The sequence below is a fragment of the Hordeum vulgare genome, chromosome 7H (genome assembly GCF_904849725.1).
Source record: "Hordeum vulgare subsp. vulgare chromosome 7H, MorexV3_pseudomolecules_assembly, whole genome shotgun sequence".
NCBI lineage: Eukaryota > Viridiplantae > Streptophyta > Magnoliopsida > Poales > Poaceae > Hordeum > Hordeum vulgare.
In genome coordinates this window covers 463,337,620-463,356,564 of record NC_058524.1, presented here as the reverse complement: position 1 = coordinate 463,356,564, position 18,945 = coordinate 463,337,620, and the positions used below count along the sequence as shown (strand labels likewise).

General features: G+C 45.4%; 1 protein-coding gene across 1 annotated transcript; it reads left to right on the top strand.

Annotated features, from left to right (window-relative positions):
- Window positions 1-13,872: 13,872 nt before the first annotated feature.
- Window positions 13,873-16,708, top strand: LOC123411063 (plastid division protein PDV1-like). Its single transcript, XM_045103985.1, has 2 exons — window positions 13,873-14,320; window positions 15,372-16,708. The coding sequence occupies exons 1-2, from the start codon at window positions 14,018-14,020 to the stop codon at window positions 15,867-15,869; spliced, it is 801 nt and encodes a 266-aa protein (XP_044959920.1). The 5' UTR covers window positions 13,873-14,017; the 3' UTR covers window positions 15,870-16,708.
- Window positions 16,709-18,945: the final 2,237 nt, after the last annotated feature.

Below are 18,945 nucleotides of genomic sequence, written 5' to 3'. Positions count from 1 at the left end.
TCATCCACAAAGGGCCAAAGCACCACCTAATGTAAAGCACTAAACATGGCATCACATCAGAAAATAACATTTTATGAAGTTGCTCTAAAGTGAAATCTGACTGCACCAATGGATTCCTAGGATGATTCTACCCCAAAACCATATATCATACATAGGTACTTGCATGTAACAACAATGCACAAAGCTAGCTCGAAAAATCACAAAGAATCATATAAGCTACAAATGTCTATAATCACATGTAGAGGCTATCGCATTTGGCATCATCTACATATGCACACACACTAGGACAAGATCATTCTATCTAGGCATAGCATGGACTCACTAACAAGGTCACACTAACATAGAGATAAGTGTTCATCCACACACACACACACATGTGCAACACATACACATGCACAAGTATATGTGGACTCACACCACACCATCAACACCTACACATGCACACACACAAGAACAACTCACCAATACACTCACATATAAAAAACACACCTCTAACTATATGTGGAGATGCACACACAATGTGTTTGTGCACTCTTGCTCAAGTGTGTGTGTGCACACACATACACACATGCACACACATCTCCATCTACACAAACAAACACACACTACAAACCCTAGGCACTAGGAGATAAGCCAAGCAGCAAGCTTAATTCCTGGCAGAAATTAAATCAACCAAGAACACCAAAAGGGAAAAAAGGGGAGGGTGTGGGATCGAACCCACAACCCCTGGTGCAACATCAGAGACACACCACTAGGCTAGGCCATCGGGGCTTAACCAAGAGAGGGCCATATGCAAGGTAAGCCCTCTTTGGCGCTGCACAAGAACTAGGCAAATAAAAGCAAAAAAGGGAGCCCGGGGGATTCGAACCCGCGAGGCAAGCGCAGGCGAACGACTCGGTTGCCACTGCGCTAAGCTATCTCATCTCAACAAAGAGGGGGTGTTGCTCTTTTGAGCAGCCCCCTCTCCTCTACCTGCAACTACGCGGCCGGAACAGGGGACTCTCTCCGGCGATACTCCGGTGACCTACTCGTTGTAGAGACCACTGGCGCTAGACGCGGGATACCAAGGGAACCCATTCCCAGGCTTACCATGACGGGAGAGAGCCCGCAACGGTGGGTGGCCGGCGCGGAATTTCTACTGACACGGCAGCGACAGCAAGGCGGCGAGCATTGCAACGGCGCGTCTAAGGGAGAAGGAGGAGGGAAAAAGAGACGGTGTGCACACCCTGGGCACACGCGTATTCGTAGCAGGGGAAGAAGAGTCGCAGATGCCTACTAGAGTCGTAGCAGCTCGAGCACGTCGGAGCAGCACGACGGTGAGGAAAAAGAGGAAGGGGTCGTTGCTGTGGTGGCCCTCTGGGACTGCTAGCGCCGGGAACGGAACGTGGGGAGTCCTCCCGAGGTCCTGGACATGTGTGCCGACGCCGGAGACGACGGCAACGCGGAGGGGGACGTCGGCGATCTGCTCTCTCTCTCTCTCTCTCGGGACTTCTCTCTGTAGCCTACATAGACTTACCTCGGGGAAGAGATGGAGGAGGAGGAGGAAGAAGAGAGGGGCGGCGCGATGGGAAATAGGGGAAACCCTATTGGGGCACACACGCCAAGGCTTAAATAAGTTGTGGATGGGGCGGCAACGGCGTGCACGACCTCCCTCTCTCTGTGAAGACTGACGGAAAGCAACACGAGGGGGAAAGGTGTCAGAGGAGGAAGAAGGGACGGGGAGAAGGCCGCGCGAGCGAGAAAAAGAGGCGAGGCCCACGTGGAGAGGAGAGAGCCGGCCCACCTGGGCTTCTCTGGCGCCTGACTAAAACAGGAAGAAAAATAAAAGGTTTTCCTTTTAAAATAAATAAAACAACAATCAAAATATCTGAGAGCAACACAAGATTTAGAAAAAGAAAATAAAAATAGATAGGGCATGGGGTATTTATGCCCTATTTAATAAAAATATAAACCAGGTTTTTAGACAAAATAAATTACAACAAAAACAGGAATTAACATGCTATTTTTATTAAAACCGACCTAGATCTAAAGTCCAATACTACAATGGGAGTTACCCCCTCAACCACAAGAAAATCCTCTAAGTAATTAACATTTTTAACTCAGGTACAAACAAAGTTAAACAAACAATGGGGGGGAGGGTTTTAGCATTGTTTGAAAAACATTGTTTGAAAACACCACAACATCCCACACCACTCATAAGCATGCTAGCACTACCATGATGGATCAACTCCTAGCAACACAAGAAGGAAAGCAATGCAATTGAAAAGGGATGCCATGATGCAAGACGATGACATGAAATGATCAACTTTATATAACATCCAAAACATGGTCCCACAAAATAGGAAAGGAGTACAAATATGGAAAGTAATACGTCTGGGCTCTTACAAAGATCAAAGACATCGAGCGCATGCACAAGCCGGCGCGGCTTTGGGACGTCCAGAAGTTCGTCGGGTGACTGACCTCGCTCAGCCCGTTCGTCAGCCGGCTCGGCGAGAAGGCGCTGCCCCTTTACCAGCTCATGAAGAAGACGACCAAGTTCGAATGGACTGGCCAGGTGGATGAGGCCTTTCCCGATCTCAAGCACGCCCTCTCTAGCACACCCGTCCTAGCCGCAGAAATCGCGGCGACCATGCGAGTTGTGAGTGTCGTTCTAGTGGTGGAACGGCATGAGGAGGGCAAGGCGCAGCCGGTTCAACACCCCGTCTACCAGTGAGCGAGGTCCTTTCCACCTCCAAGCAGAACTACCCCACTACCAGAATATGTGCTACGACATATACTTTGCCGCCAATAAGCTGAAGCAATACTTCCAAGCGCAAACCAACACCATGGTGAGCACGGATCCACTTTCAGAGATCATGGGCAATCGGACGCAAACGACTAGAACGCCAAGTGCACCATCGCTATGGCCGACCACGACATCTAGTATAAGCTGCGCACGACCGTCAAGTCCCAGGTGGTGGCCGACTTCCTCGTCAACTGGGACGAGACCCAGTTCATGCCACCGCCTCCGGCCTCCATGCATTGGCGCATGCACTTCGATGACTCCAAGATGTGAACCGACTTGGGAGCCGACATCGTTCTTTCATCCCCGAAAGGGGATCAACTCAAGTATGCCCTGCAAATCCACTTTGCCGCCTCCAACAACGTGGCCGATTACGAGGCGCTCGTCCACAGCCTTCGTCTCGCCAAGGAGATCGGCATCCGGCAGATCCTCTGCTTCGGTGACTAGGACCTCGCGGTGCAGCAGGTCTCTGGCGAATGGGACACCATGGACGCCAACATGGTTACCTACCACTTCCTCGTCCAACAGCTCAACAGCTCCTTCGAGGGTTGTGAGTTTCATCATGTCCCCAAGCGGACAACAAGGCGGCGGATGTGCTGGCAAGAATCGGCTCCACCCGGTAGGCGCTCCCAGCCGGCGTCTCCCTCGAGCAACTTCACAAGCCATCAATCAAGCCGTCTCCACAGTCGGCGTCCATCTTCATGCCCGCGGATCCGTCCGGTCCTGCCTCAGACCCGGGGGCTCCTCTGGCTTCGTCCGTGGCGCCAGCCCCGGACGGGCTTGCAGCGGCCAGCTTCAGATCCGTAGCCGTCATGATGAGGGAAGACACGTCTGCTTCCGCCATGGTCCAAGGGGCTGACGGTTGCACCTCAAGGACTCTGATTGGAGACCTAGGGGCTCCGGCTCCCCCGGTTCCCCATCTCGAGCCAGCTCCTTCACCCGTCTCAGCCCCGACTTGGGACCAACCCATCCTTTCTTACATACTGTGCGTCAAGCCTCCTTCGGATGAAGCCGAAGCCTGGTGGTCAAGGCCAATCCACTACTTACGCCATCGTCAACCGTGAGCTGGTTCGCCGTAGCGCAACCGGCGTCTTTCAGCATTGCGTCGAATTGGAGAAGGGACAAGAGATCCTCAAAGACATCCACCAGGGTGAGTGCAGACATCATGCTGCCTCAAGAACCCTGGTGGCCAAGGCCTTTCGCCACGGGTTCTACTGGTCAACGACCTTGCAAGAAGCAAAGCAGCTCGTCGACGAGTGCGAGGGCTGCCAGCACTTCAGCATGCAAAGCCATCTGACGGCTACGACCCTCAAGACTATCCCCCTCTAATGGCCTTTTGCCGTCAGGGGGCTCGACATGGTGGGGCCATTCAAGACCGCTTGAGGCGGCATGACGCACCTCCTGGTAGCCATCGACAAGTTCACGAAGTGGATCGAGGCAAGACCCATCAAGATACTGGACGGCCCCATGACCGTCCGGTTCATCAAAGATATCACCATCCGCTACGGCATCCCCCATAGCATCATCACCGACAACGGCACCAACTTCGTCAAAGGTGCGATGGCACTTTTTTGCTCCAAGGAGGGCATCCGGCTCGACCTTGCATCGGTGGCCCACCCGCAGTCAAACGGCTAGGTAGAAAGAGCAAACGGCTTGATCCTAGCGGCATCAAGCCGTGGCTTGTGACTCCACTTGTCCGTTCGACCAGCTGCTGGATGCTTGCGAGAGGGGTTAATCATAAGTAGGTTGTTAGTTCAAGTAAGAACAACACATTAGCACCGGTCCACCCACATATCTAATTATAAAGTAGCAAACACGAATCTACTCAATATGATGAACATGACTAGACAGATATCCACATTGTCCTCGGGAGCAGTTGCTTAATATAAGAGTACTTTCAAGCCTGTCCTTTTCTACAAAAAGGATTAGGCTACCTTGCTGCACCTTTGCTACTATTGTTACTTGTCACTTGGTACGAATTATATTGCTACAAAACTATCTATCATTGTTACTTATAGCACTTGGAGAGAATTCCTTGCTGAAAACTACTCATCATTTCCTTGTGCTCCTCGTTGGGTTTGACACTCTTACTTATTGAAAGGACTATGATTGATCCCCTATACTTGTGGGTCATCAAGTATTCTAACAAATTGTGATAATGTGGTATATCTCTCAAATAGGTGTGTCCAGCAAACAATGATTGTGGCAAACTGAAAGTAAAAGAAAACAAAAACAAACAACACTCCAAGCCAAACTCATAGCATGTGATGAATAAAAATATAACTCCAAGTACCATACACATGGATTGAGACGAAAAGAGGGGATGCCTTCCGGGGCATCCCCAAGCTTATACGCTCGAGTATTCCAATAATATTACCTTGGGGTCCCTTGGGTCATGCCCAAGCTTAACCTTTTGTTGCTCCTCAATCCTTTGTCCATCGGGACAATACCCAAAACTTGAAAACTTCAATCACATAAAACTCAACAAAACTTCGTGAGATCTGTTAGTGTAAGCAACACATCAAATACTTTCAGGTGCTTTTACACATTGATTCTTATTTTATTTTAGCATAGGGTACTATATATTAACTCCTCCATGACTTATATCCCCCGATACAATCCATAGCATCATCAAAACAAGCAAACTACGCATGCAAAAACAGAATCTGACTGAAACAGAACAATCTGTAGTAATATGTAATGAACCTATACTTCTATAACTCCAAAACAATTTAAAACTTAGGAAGACCTGAATAATTTTTGTAGCAATATTATGTAAAAAAATCAGCTTAAAAAGATGTTCCAATAAAATCAGAGAAATTATGTACTGGATGTCAAGGTTTTTGTTTTTGCACCGTATCAATTCTACTCATCATGCAAATCATCGCAAATGTTTTACTTGGCACAAACACTAATTAAAACATAAAAACACAATCATTACATAGTCAATAATCATGTTATCACAAACAAAGAGAAATAAATGATAACTATTGGGTTGTCTCCCAACAAGCTCTTTCTTTATAGCCATTGAGATAGGCTTGAAATTTCAATGATGCTCACATAAAAGACAAGAATTGAAGCATAAAGAGAGCATCATGAAACATGATAAAATCAAATTTAAGTCTAACATACTTCCTATGCATAGGCATTTTATAAGCAAACAATTTATTAAGACAAGAAGTGTCTAGCATAAGCAAGTAGCAAGAATGAAGCATTAACAATTTGAATATCAAGAGAGGTAAGTGAGTAAAATGAAAATTTCTATAACCATATTTGCCTCTCTCATAATGATTACATGAAGGATCATATTCAAACTAAACAATATAGCAATCATGATTTTCATTCAAGGAACTATCATGAATCACTTTATAAATTTCTCAATTTTTGGATTCATGATTTTTAAGAAAGACCTCACATAGATAATCTAGTGCACTCTCACTAGCAATTGTTTCAACATAAGCGGGTCTTTTGAAAATATTAGCTAGTGTATGAGGATCCATTTATCTTAATCTTTGCATTTTACTTTATGTTTTGGTGCGACCAAGATAAAGATAGCATAGCTAGGCAAGTAAACTAGAGAGCAAAGATGCAAACTAGTGACTAGCTAAGCAAGCAAAGGTAAATATTTTTGTGTTTTAATTTTTTTATGAGACAAACTAAATATAACAACAAATAAAAAGAGGAACAAGTGAATGAAATTTTGTGTGGAGTTACTTGGTAGTTAGTGATGATATTCCTCGGCAAAGGCGCCATAAATCCTTGCTCATACTTGTGAAGTGCGTTTGGTTTTCCATGAAGAGGAACGGGTTGTCGCAACATAATGTGGGTAAGTATTTGTAACGCCCCGGACACACCCGCTGGCGTTCGTTACTCCTGGCGGGATCTAGACTGGCCCCACATATCAATACTAGTCTTTTCTACGAACTTTGTCCTCACTCATGCGCACCCGGGATGAACTTCCCGGTTGGTCACCCATCCTAGAACTACTCTAAGCCAAAGAAGGAATTCCTTATAGATATGAGTAGTCTATCATCCCTAATAAGCCAGGCTATCACATACACCACCACTCAGAGGAACCGACGTCCTCGTCGGGCCACAGGAGCGTTCCCTCTTGGCACAAACGTCTGTGCATCCAGTCCAGTACATGTACCATGCCGTGTGCCACGATGGGTCACAAACGTCATGAACAACATGACCGCACACCTGTCCGCAAACATCCGTGTAACCGCGAGGGTCGGCTCTGATACCAAACTTGTAACGCCCCGGACACACCCGCCGGCGGTCGTTACTCCTGGCGGGATCTAGACTGGCCCCACATATCAATACTAGTCTTTTCTGCGCACTTTGTCCTCACTCATGCGCACCCGGGATGAACTTCCTGGTCGGTCACCCATCCTAGAACTACTCCAAGCTGAGCATGCTTAACTTGGGAGTTCTGTTTGAATGGGCTCCCGGAAAAGAAGGAATTCCTTATTGATATGAGTAGTCTATCATCCCTAATAAGCCAGGCTATCACAGTATTTCCCTCAGTTATGAAACCATGGTTTATCGAACCAATAGGAATATCAACCACAACCATCTTTAGCGGCTGCACACAAAATAACAAACAACTTGCACCCAACACGGGCAAGAGGGTTGTCAGTCCTCTTGTCTTATTTTTTACAAGCAACTGAGGTGTGTAGATAATTGTAGATAGCAAGATAAAATAAAAACAAGTAAATGTCAGCAAGGTAAAGAAGGTTTTATCAATATGTTGTGAATAGACCCCGGGGCTATAGCTTTCCCTAATGGCATCTCTCATGAAAAATAGCATACGGTGGGCAAACAACTTACTATTGGGCAATTGACAGAAAGGCGGATAGTTATATGATATTCAAGACAATGATCATGTGTATAGGCATCACGTCCATAAACAAATAGGCCGATTCCTGCCTGCACCTATTACTATTACTCCGCCCATCGACCGCTATCCAACATGCATCTAGAGTATTAAGTAAATCAGAGTAATGCATGGAGAACAATGACATGATGTAGACAAAGTAAACTCAATTAATATGAATAAACCCCATCGTTTATCTTTAGCAGCAGAAACACAAAGACGCGTCTTGTCCCCTTCTGTCACTAGGATATAGAAATTTGCCAGGTTCAACCTACCACAATGCACCTCTCTTACCGAAGAAATATCGATCTAGTTGGCCAAACTACTTCAACAGATCAGAGAGAATTACGAAGCTATCACAATCGTGCACATAAGAATCATATAAGTTTTTAGAGGAGACTCAAATATTTATCATGAATAATCTGAACATAAACCCACAATTCATCAGATCCCAACAAACGCACAACGCAAAAGGAATTACATCACGTGGATCAAAGCGAGGATGTGATGATCATTGTATTGAAGATCAAAGAGAGAGATTGCCATCTAGGTACTAGCCATGGACCCGTAGGTCTGTGGTGAACTAATAACACATCATTTTGAGGGCAGCAAGGTTGGTGAAGAGGCCCTCCATGATCGATTCCCCTCTGGCAGGGTGTCGAAACAGAGCTCCAGATGGCCTGTCGTCGGAGAGACTTGCAGCAGTGTAAAAAAGTGTTTTGGGACTCCCTCTGGTGTTTAGGGTAGATGAGACTTTATAAGCCAAAGAACGGAGTCGGGAGGGCCATGAGGGAGGCCTAAGCTATCGGGGCGCCCCCAAGCCGCGCCCTGTTGGCTTTTGGGGCCCTCGTGAGGCCTCCAGCTTTCTTCCAATGCTCGTTGGTCTTCTTTTGGTCTACAAAAAAAATACCAAAAAGTTTCAGGGCAATTGGACTTCATTTGGTATGGAAAACCTGAAAAGTGAAAAACACGCAGAAAACAACAACTCCCACTGGGCACTATGTCAATAGGTTAGTGCTAAAAAATAATATAAATTGCTAGGTAAACACCCCAAAAGTATTCTAGAATGATAAGATATCAGCATGGAACAATAAAAAATTATAGATACATTGGAGATGTATGAGATATCCAGCAGCGCTCTAATGGAGTTCAGCGTGCATCATGTGGACACCCACATGAGGAAGATAGGCCTCACGTTGGTGTACACCGACGACCCGGTCGTGGTGGAGGACTCCATCAACACTATGGAGCGGTTGCTTGTTACGGATGACAAGTACAAAGTGGTCGGCTTCTACCATGCGTACACCAGCGGTCGTGTCGGGCATGATCATAAGGTTGTCGTTGCCCGGTTGTGCGTGCGCCATCATGTCCTCCTCTACCACTACTCCTGGCGACAATGCCTTGCTAGCGTTTCACCTGGTTTGTCAACAACCCCTATTACAGGTTCACTATGATGGACACCACCAACGAGCCAAAGTTGCTCAAGACTTCAGGTTTGGCCTGCGAGAAGCTTGTCAACATCCATGACCACTACAAGGTTTCGGGTAGCAAGAAGGACAAGGACTCCCATGTTGACCACGTCGTGGTCATCATCGACTCCTACTATAGAGACACGAAGGCTAAGTGTGAGAAGAACAAGCATGTGTGGCATAGGGCTTGGGTGAAGAGACTGGATGAATATCACATCCAGACCGCGACCAAGGAAGCATACACATGTTATGAGATGTTCAGGCGGACCGTGGACATGAGGAAGTGCCTCCTACCTGAAGATGACGAGGGATCGAGCCACAAGCAGGGTAATGGCGACAAGCGTCATAGGAAGTAGATGATTTGGTGACCAATTTTCATAGTTTATTATGGATTTAATAGTTTATTGAGGTGTGCGTCAATGTTATGTGTGTAGTCACTTATGTATTTGGATGCTTAATTAGGTTATGAAATCATGTTGTTATGGGTAATTATTTATTGAGGTGTGCCAATGTTATGTGTATAATCACTTAAGCATTTGGATGTTTAATTTGGTTATGCAATCATGTTCTTCTCTACACGCAACATAGATGTGTGTGCAGACTGAGAAAATCACATTACATATGGAGTAAACAACCGAACCCGTCGGTGATGATTTTGGCTCATCGCATACACTTAATCCGGGCAATGTGTTTGCCGTCTATAGCACACATCTTGATCTGGGTAATCGTTTGTGCTATTTTATATCATCGTAGAAAGTTTATCCAGCTTACATGTATGTCGTCTATCGCACGCATAATCATCTAGATAGTCGTGGGTGGTGTGTTGGATCATCGCAAACAGTTTATCCGTGTGAACTGTATGTCGTACATCACACATACTTGTATTTAGTTAACCGTTTGCGTTACTTTTTCCCGTCACACACAGTTTATCTCGATCGTATTTGATGGATCCGCCATCGCACATAGTTCTTACTATTGGCGACGTACCTTGAACTATACCGTTTGCGATTCATGCATTGCACACAGTTTGGTCGAAGGGACTTTGATTGATGTGTCGTCTTTGGACCTTCCTGCGGTAGTATATCTAATAGACATAATGAACTAATACCTGCTAGAACAATAGTTGGGTATAGAATGTGCATTGATTTTAGGAAGTTGAATAAGGAGACCTGCAAAGATCATTACCCCTTTGCATATTGATCAAATGCTCGAGAGGCTCGCAAAGCATACCCAGTTTTTTACCTAGATGGATATTCAGGGTTCTCACAAATTGCGTTAAATCTAGAGGATCAAGAGAAGATGACATTCACATGTCCTTTCAGTATGTACTCTTATCGTCATATGCCTTTAGGCTTATGTAATACACCAACCACATTTCAAAGACGCGTGAATGCTATTTTGCTGATTTTGTTGAAGAAATCGTGGAAGTCTTTATGGATGACTTTTTCGTTTATGAAACTTATTTTGATGATTGTGTTCACAATCTTGATAAAGTTTTGCAGAGGTATGAAGACACTAATCTTGTTCTGAATTGGGAGAAATGTCACTTTATGATTAATGAAGGGATTGTTTTAGGGTTAGTTTCTTCAACTTCCAACATCTCTTTAATTGCCTCGCGGTTAGTATAGAATATAACTTTTGTATCCGTAATGTAAGGTCTAAACTTCTTGCAAGCAAACATTACTGCATAGAATTCTCTATCACTCTTAGCATAATTCCTTTAAGTATCAGTAAGAGTATGACTTGCAAAGTAAATAACATTAAACTTCTCACCTACTTGTTGGCCCAAAACTGCACTTACCGCATTAGCATCTGTTTCACATAAGAATTTGAAAGGGATGTCCCGGTTCAGAGGCATAATGATAGGTGCATTAATTAGAGGACCCTTGAGTTTTTTCAAAGGCACTTTTACACTCATAAGTGAATGTGAAGGGAACATCTTTATGCGAAAGGTTAGTGAAGGGTTTCAAAATACTAGAGAAATTATTTATAAAGCGCCTATAGAAACCTGCATAGCCAAGAAAACTCCTTACCCCATTTACCACACGAGGATAAGGGAGTTTCTCTATAGCATCTACCTTTGCTTTATCAACTTCTATTTTGTATGCAAGGGATACCCCCCCCCCCCCCTTCTCTCCATCGGAAAAGTCCCTTCACGCCACAAGGCTGCTCCATCCCCTTCTAGTTCTTTGGGGATAGTTGATCTCCTAGGTGTGCATTCCGTAGAGAGATCGTGCTTTCGATCTTTGTTTGAGGGAGAAAATTCTCGCGGTTGGGAGGTTGTAAATCCTAGTTCCAGAAATCTGCATTAGCGGATCTTCACCAACTCTTCTTTCGGTCCTACTCCCAGTTGCTAACGATCTTATCTTACCCCTATGCATCTTCATAGTGATCCTCGGAACTTGATCCTTAGACATAATGTTTTGTTTTCTACTACGCCAATACATAAATTGTTCTCAGTACAATGATTTGTGTCTAAAAGTTTGCATACGGCCTTGAATTGGAATGATTCGAAAAAGAAAATGTGCTCACCTCGTTGAGACATGCAATTTTTCCATTTAATGTCATGTGGAGGACAATTTTTATGCAGACCAAAAGTTGTCGTCAACACTCTGAAGCCACTAAATTTATAAAGTGCACAATTGGAGCCAATTCATCTATTCTGTTATCAATTGGGAAATAAATTCCTCTCCACACTTTGTCTATTTATAGCCAAATTATTCAATATACTTTCCTCACGAAAGAAAACTATTAGTAGGTATCAAGTCTCCTTGAACAAATAAGATAAAGAATAAAGAATAAAGTACATTACATGAATAAAGCTCACTTCGTTGTAATCAAGTTAACCATGAAAATACAAAAGTTATTATTTATGTTCATTCTTTTTTTAACACAGTACAGACGCAAGCGTTCATATATATATATACACATACACTCATCCTTTTAAACGCACACACGCATATCCAACCCCTATGAATACCTTCAAAAGACTGAACCGACATATCATCGTAAGATTTACGAAGTCACCGTAGGCGCCTCGTTGTCGACGAGAACGCATCCTTTCACTGAATGCACATCATCAAAAATCATGAAATAAATTCAAAAATAATGCGAGCATCAGAATTTAAACCCTGGTGTGCTCGGGATACAACTGTCCCTCTAACCATCTAACCACAGATTGATTTGCAGTATATTCATTTTTTTAACAACCCTCTTTTTTCTACTCCCTCCACTCCTTATTACTGTAGTTATCACCGATTTAGTACAATATAATTTTATACTAAATCAACGACAACTAATATGGAACGGAGAAAGTGGTATATTTTGAGATTCGTCTTTTCCTTCGAATAACGAATTGGCCACTCGTTACCTCCATGATCTAAAAGTACAAGAAAAATGGCTTGCATTACATTTTGGAAATGCATAATTCGTGAATGATTCCTCCCTCTCATCACAACATCATCAGTACCACCACATGACACAAAGCAATTAGGAACGCAATGAGAAAAGAAAAAGAAAAGGGTATTTTGTCAACAGAAGAAGGGGGAGGAGAAGAAAAGGTCCTAACCGGGAGGTGTGGTTCGCGGTGGAGCATGAGGAGCAGTGCCGCCGTGGCGTGCGCCAAGTGCAGCCAGGAGGCCCTCCGCCGCCCCTGCCTGTCGTCAGCGCCGAGGACCAGGAGGTTGAGGCCGCCTACCAGGCGGCGCTCGCTAGTGTCCTCCGCGACAGCGAGGAAGAAGCGCGACGCATGGCCGAAGAGGAGGAGGCGTACTAGCAGCAGCTCGCGGAGGCCATGGCATTGTCGGCCGCCGACGACTGCGTCGTGCCACCTTCGCCGGAGCCCGAGCCCGCGCTGCCGTGGGAGGTCTACCAGTGTACCGACATCATCCAGGAGTTCATCAGCGCGCCGCCCATCTGGTTGGGCGCGACCCTGTTGCAGGAGCAGGCCTACCTCGAGCACTGGAGGTCGGTGCACCTGCGGACGGAGCGCGTCGAAGGCCTGCGGCTCATGGAGCTGGAGAAGAAGGAGGAGGAGGAGCGACGGGAGGCGGAGGAGGAGGAGCGTGCTCGTGCTGCTGCGCTGCCACCGCCACCACCACAACCCGCGTCAGCGGGGCAGACGATGGAGGCGCACGCAACTGCACTCTGGAACTCGGCGTTCCCCTGGGCCGGCCCTGCGCCAACGCTGGTCGACCTCACCGGCCCCGATGACAACGATGACAACGCCTAGGGCTGCATGGATGCAGTTTTAGGTTTTTTTATTTTTATTTAATGTAATGCGGACGCGACGCGTGGACTATCGCCGACCTTCGTGATTGGATTTTAATGTTTAATTATGCATTATGTTTTTTTTCTCGCCGATAAAAAATGAGTCCGACCAGCGTTGGGCTCACGAGCCGAACCATTTACGGAAGCGGACGTTCGTGTCCGCCTCGCCGACCCGAACGGACGAAAAGCGGACGAAATCGTTGTCTGTTTGGGTCGGCCCGTTGCTCTTAGTACAATAATTTTATACTAAATCAACGGCAACTAATATGGAACGGAGAAAGTGGTATATTTTGAGATTCGTCTTTTCTTTTGAATAACGAATTTACCACTAGTTACCTCCATGATCTAAAAGTACAAGAAAAATGGCTTGCATTACATTTTGCAAATGCATAATTCGTGAATGATTCCTCCCTCTCATCACAACATCATCGGTACCACCACATGACACAAAGCAATTAGGAACGCAAAGAGAAAAGAAAAAGAAAAAGGGTATTTTGTCAACAGAAGAAGGGGGAGGAGAAGAAAAGCTCCACCCGTCGTGCGCCGTGGGTGCCTGCCTTCTTCAGCCCCCCACCCCTCTCTTGTCTCCAACGGCGACGAGCGAATCGCGTGAATGAGATGAGATGGGACTGGGAGACGCCGGCGACGGAAGCGGAGGCGGAGGCGTTGCAGGAGCGCATCTGGGACCTCCATGACAAGCTCAGCCACGCCATCCTCGCCCTCTCCGCCTGCGCCGGCCTTCCTGCCTGCCTCTGCCGGGGCGCCCCCAACGGGCACGTAGTCGTCAAGGGGCAGCGGCCGCCGCAGGGTGGAGGGCACGTCGACCTGGCGGCGGCGGCGGCGGCCATGGCGGACGCGCGGGGCCTGCACGCCATCCGCGCCGCGCTCGAGGACCTCGAGGGCCACCTCCACTTCCTTCGTGTGAGTGCAAGCCCTCCCTCACCTCCCCCTCCTCCTCCTCCTTGCGTTCCTCTGAGTTGAAAAATCCGTGCCTCGTTGATGTCGCGTGCGAGAAGCATCTTCAGAAAAATGATACAGTGGATTGTTGTCATGCCTTTGCTTGCCCCCCTGCGCAATTAATCATCTCCTTTAAGTTTGTTTTCTTTTGAGATGACTCCACCATGCTGATCCGTAAATCCAGATTCAGATGAACAATTGTTCATGTCGTTTAAATTCTGAGCACGCATCTCATTCAGGCAAACTAGGCCGGCCTTGTCATTCATTAGTGCTGTTCTGTGTTTTGGTCCACAGATGCTCCTTGTTTGACAGTATGTCCATGTGGAAAACAACGGTATTAAGCCACATATTTGTGAGCTGGATGCTAGCTTTGTTTGTTTGTCTCTGTTATGTTTCGTTATCACGAGCCTTTGTATTCTTCGTCAATTTTGTCCTCATGTGATTTGAGTGCCAGATTCACTCCTGTCGGCATGCGTCTTCATTCCATAGGTGTAACATACACCGGGAGAATCTTATCTGTTGAATTGGGACCTCTCGTTCCCTTGTAGCCGATAATGGTACCAAGTCACACAATTGCTACAGGTTGTTAGCCATGTAGCTTACTGTCTTCTGGCTAATGGTAGTTACCCATGTAGCTTCTTCCTGGTTGTCCTCTTGTATAAGGTATCAACAGGAACTCTTAATTGTTAAAATTGTCGCAGTGTCCCTCATTTTATTCCAAGGTATACGATGTACAATTTCTTACCGTACATGATCGAGTCTTAGCTGAATGAGCTGAGCACATAATGCTGCTTTATGCAGGAGCAATTACATGTGTCAAGATAAGCTATCTTCTCTCGGCATCTGTGAAATTAAGCACTCCTACATGATTTTGTTTGAAGGGGCATTTCACCATGATCATTTATGCCAAACATAAATGTACTGATAATTCAGATGATGTAGCTAGACATCTGGCACCAAATATCCCTTGATTGAAAAACAATATGTTGCTTATTTGTGTCACGTTGGCTTGCAGGATGTTCAGTTACAACAGCGTGCCGACCGAGATGCCGCGATTGCTAGGGTGCAGCAAAGTCGCATTCTCCTTGCTGCAAGGTTGGCTGAACATAGAGGAAAGGGGCATGGAATCATTGAGGAAGCCTTAGGTTTCGTGGGTGATGTGCGTGACAAGAGCCATTTTGTCTCGCCGGAAGATGTGTATGGAATGCACAGCCAATTAGGGGAAGATGAGGAGGACCGCAGGGGACATGGTTCAAATATGGTGGTGCGTGTGGTATCCTGCAGTTTTGCTTTAGCCAAGAACATTTTAAGATTCGAGAGGATGGGTAGTGTGCTGGGTAATGCTACTGTGTTTGCAGTAAGTATGCTCACATTCTTGCAGCTTCACCAATTGGCCTCTGGTAAACAAACACCAGCAGTCCAATATAGGAGAACCGACAATGGTTCTCTTTCTGGAGGGTCAAGAAAAGACAGTAAAGGAAAGCATCTGGAAGTGTTATTAGCTAGAGGTTGATGAATCATCAGATACAGGAAGCTTTGCTCTCTTTTGAGTTTTGGTCGGTTTTGTTAGGTTACTAGGCACTAGCCATTGCATTCTTTTGGATGGGCTGGTTTACAGTCTTACCATCATCGTTAGAAGCTGTACCACACAGGATGTAAATGGTTTGAGATTAGCAATAGATGCACTGGAAGAATCTGCAAGTCGGTTCCCTTTTCTTCAACTAACCACAACAACTGTATGGTACTAGGGCAACATATCTCGTTCTGGGGCTGCGGCATTTGAATCTGTTTGTTTGGTGACACAAGTCATGTTGCAACCATGGTTATTACTCTCCAACATCTATTGGGACGAACAAGCCAATGTTCCATCCCCAGCAGCTGGGGATGCAAATCAGGCTGGACCTTGTGACGTTATGCTTCATCCGTTTGCCTCTTCGACCAGTGCCATGGCCCAGAGGTTCTTGCTTGCTTGATAACTTCACTTCGTGATTTGTATATAACTGAGACAAAGTACAAGCACACAAAGTACAATGAGGTGCATGTGCCATAGCCTTCAAAGGGTTGAGTTGTGAATTGCTCTTTCTTGTGCCTTGTTCTTCACACCAGTCAGGCACCACTTTTCCTTTGCATATGTCCCCCTTCTTTCGGAGATGTGAGCTACGGTGATGTTCTCTATTGCTGCTTGCTGGCTTTACTTGTTTGTAGCTTCAGCCACGGTGCAGCGTAGATTGTTTGCGTGCTCGTGTTAATTTTTGTCGAAATGACGTGTCACCAACTTGTGCCTTCTCGTGTAAAGCTTGAATCAGTTTACAAGAAGATCTGGATGCTGCTTTTATCCTCTTGAGGAAGTAATGTCTATGGTTTTGGCATCTTTATTTCATTTCAATTTTCAAGTGACATGACAGGTCCTCTAGCAGAATCCACAGCTGGTGGCTTTGCTTCCTCATCTTTTGCGAGATCAATCATGAGGAATATCTAGATCAGTGGTGCTATTATCTGGATGAGGGGCATTAAACCTGCCTTTTGTTAAAGGAAGAAGCTAATCCAGTTGTGCTAGTCCTGCTGCCGTTTCATGTTGGAGTAGGCAGGCGTGATCAATGTTTGGATCGAGCGCTACCTGTCCTGCTTCCCTGCCAATACCATGCTCCATGGCCCAGCACCTCATGATCATCTCTCAATGGTGCCCATCTCTTGAAAGTTGTTACTCCTTGTGGCTGTCAGACAGCTCACGGAGGCTGCAAAGAGTAGGCAGGACAGGGAGACCGGTGTTCTAATCACGCCGACTTGATGCGAATCTCCTTGTTGCTTGGGGCTGTGCATAAAAAGCAACTTCCCCTCCATTCTCTCTCTGATCTTTACCTTTTCCTTTCATCGCCTTCTTTAGCATTATCTCTCTAGAGTTTGTTTTTAACCAGAAGTTCAAAACACATAACATCCGCACCCTATGGTTCATCCATTGCATAGTAAGTACTTGCTGGATGAAGTACCCTTAAGCTTTTTAGGGCATCTCCATCGCGGGGCGCTATTGGAGGGTGCCAGGACTATTTTCCTGCCCAATTGGAAGTTAGTCAAGCTGCTCTCAGTTGGGGGACGATTCGTTTTGATTAACTTTGTCCTCTCAAGTATGGTTCTTTGTATCCTTTTTTTTTGTCAACTCCTAGAAAAACTCTTGCAAAGACCGAACTATTTTAGATGCAAATTCTTTTGGCACGGAGACGGTGAAAAGAAAATATGCATGCTGATCTAATGGAGTGTGATTTGTAGGATGAAAGACCAAGGTGGCCTTGAAATTTATGACCCGCAAGTCGAGAATGGGGCATTACTTAGTAAATGATTGTTCATTTTTATTTATTAAGGATGGTGTTTGACAAACCATGCTACACAACAGGTACTTAGGCCAAAAAGCGGTGTGTTGTGCCTATTGGAAACCTAGAGACTTTTGGGTTGGCCTAAAGGCTGCAAAGAAACATCTCTTTCGCTTTAGGTCTTTCGCGATAAAGAACAGGTCTAAGATTCAATTGTAGGAAGACATATGGCTAGGTAATGCTAGTTTCAGAGAACAATACCCAGCCTTGTACACCATTACCCGCGACAAGAATAATACTATCGTGCAGGTGCTCAGTTCATCCCATCCGAATATTTCGTGCGAGATGGATTTGATTGTCCCCCGACTTATGTCATGGCATATTTTTTTATCCCAACTCGATTCGATAAATCTGACACAAGTACGGGATCTGAAACATTACTACATCGAGGTCTTTCACAATAGACTATATGTACCATGCGCTCACGCATTCTGAGGTACCATTGAGTTTAACAAAAAAATTGGAAGTCAAAAATTTCACAAGAAGTTAAAACTTGCATGTGCTATCTTCGTAGGAGAGTTGTGTTAACCAAAAACAACCTAGCATGGCGTAACTCGCGAGGAAGTAAGCAGTGTTTCTTTTGTGCTCATGACGAGACAATCAAACACCTTCTTTCTTCAATCCAAATTTGTATGTTCTACATGGTCAATCATCCAAATAGCGTCAAATATGTATCCACCCAAAAGTGTTGCCATATATATGGTCGCTGGTTGGACGGTATTCCAAATAGGTTCAAAACGCTAATAAGGATGGGAGTGTATGCTTTACTTTGATCGCTTTGCCTATGTAGAAATGATTTGGTTTTTAATGACAAAAATGCTCCTCCTCTAAAGGTTCATTTTTGTTATACGAACTTGTTTCGTATGTGATCTACACTACAACGACTCGAGCATCAACCGTTGTTCAAGATGGTGTGTACGCAGTTTGAGCAAGCGGCTACACAAGTTTTTTCCCAACACGGGCCGCGGCATAACTGTTGGAAATATGCCCTAGAGGCAATAATAAATTAGTTATTATTATATTTCTTTGTTCATGATAATCGTTTATTATCCATGCTATAATTGTATTGATTGGAAACACAATACTTGTGTGGATACATAGATAAAACATTGTCCCTAGTAAGCCTCTAGTTGACTAGCTCGTTGATCAAAGATAGTCAAGGTTTCCTGACCATAGGCAAGTGTTGTTACTTGATAACGGGATCACATCATTAGGAGAATCATG

Coding starts and splice junctions, on each gene's coding strand:
- LOC123411063 (XM_045103985.1), top strand. CDS start 14,018: ATGAGATGGGACTGGGAGACGCCGGCGACGGAAGCGGAGGCGGAGGCG. Junction 14,321..15,371: donor GCCACCTCCACTTCCTTCGT/GTGAGTGCAAGC, acceptor GTTGGCTTGCAG/GATGTTCAGTTACAACAGCG.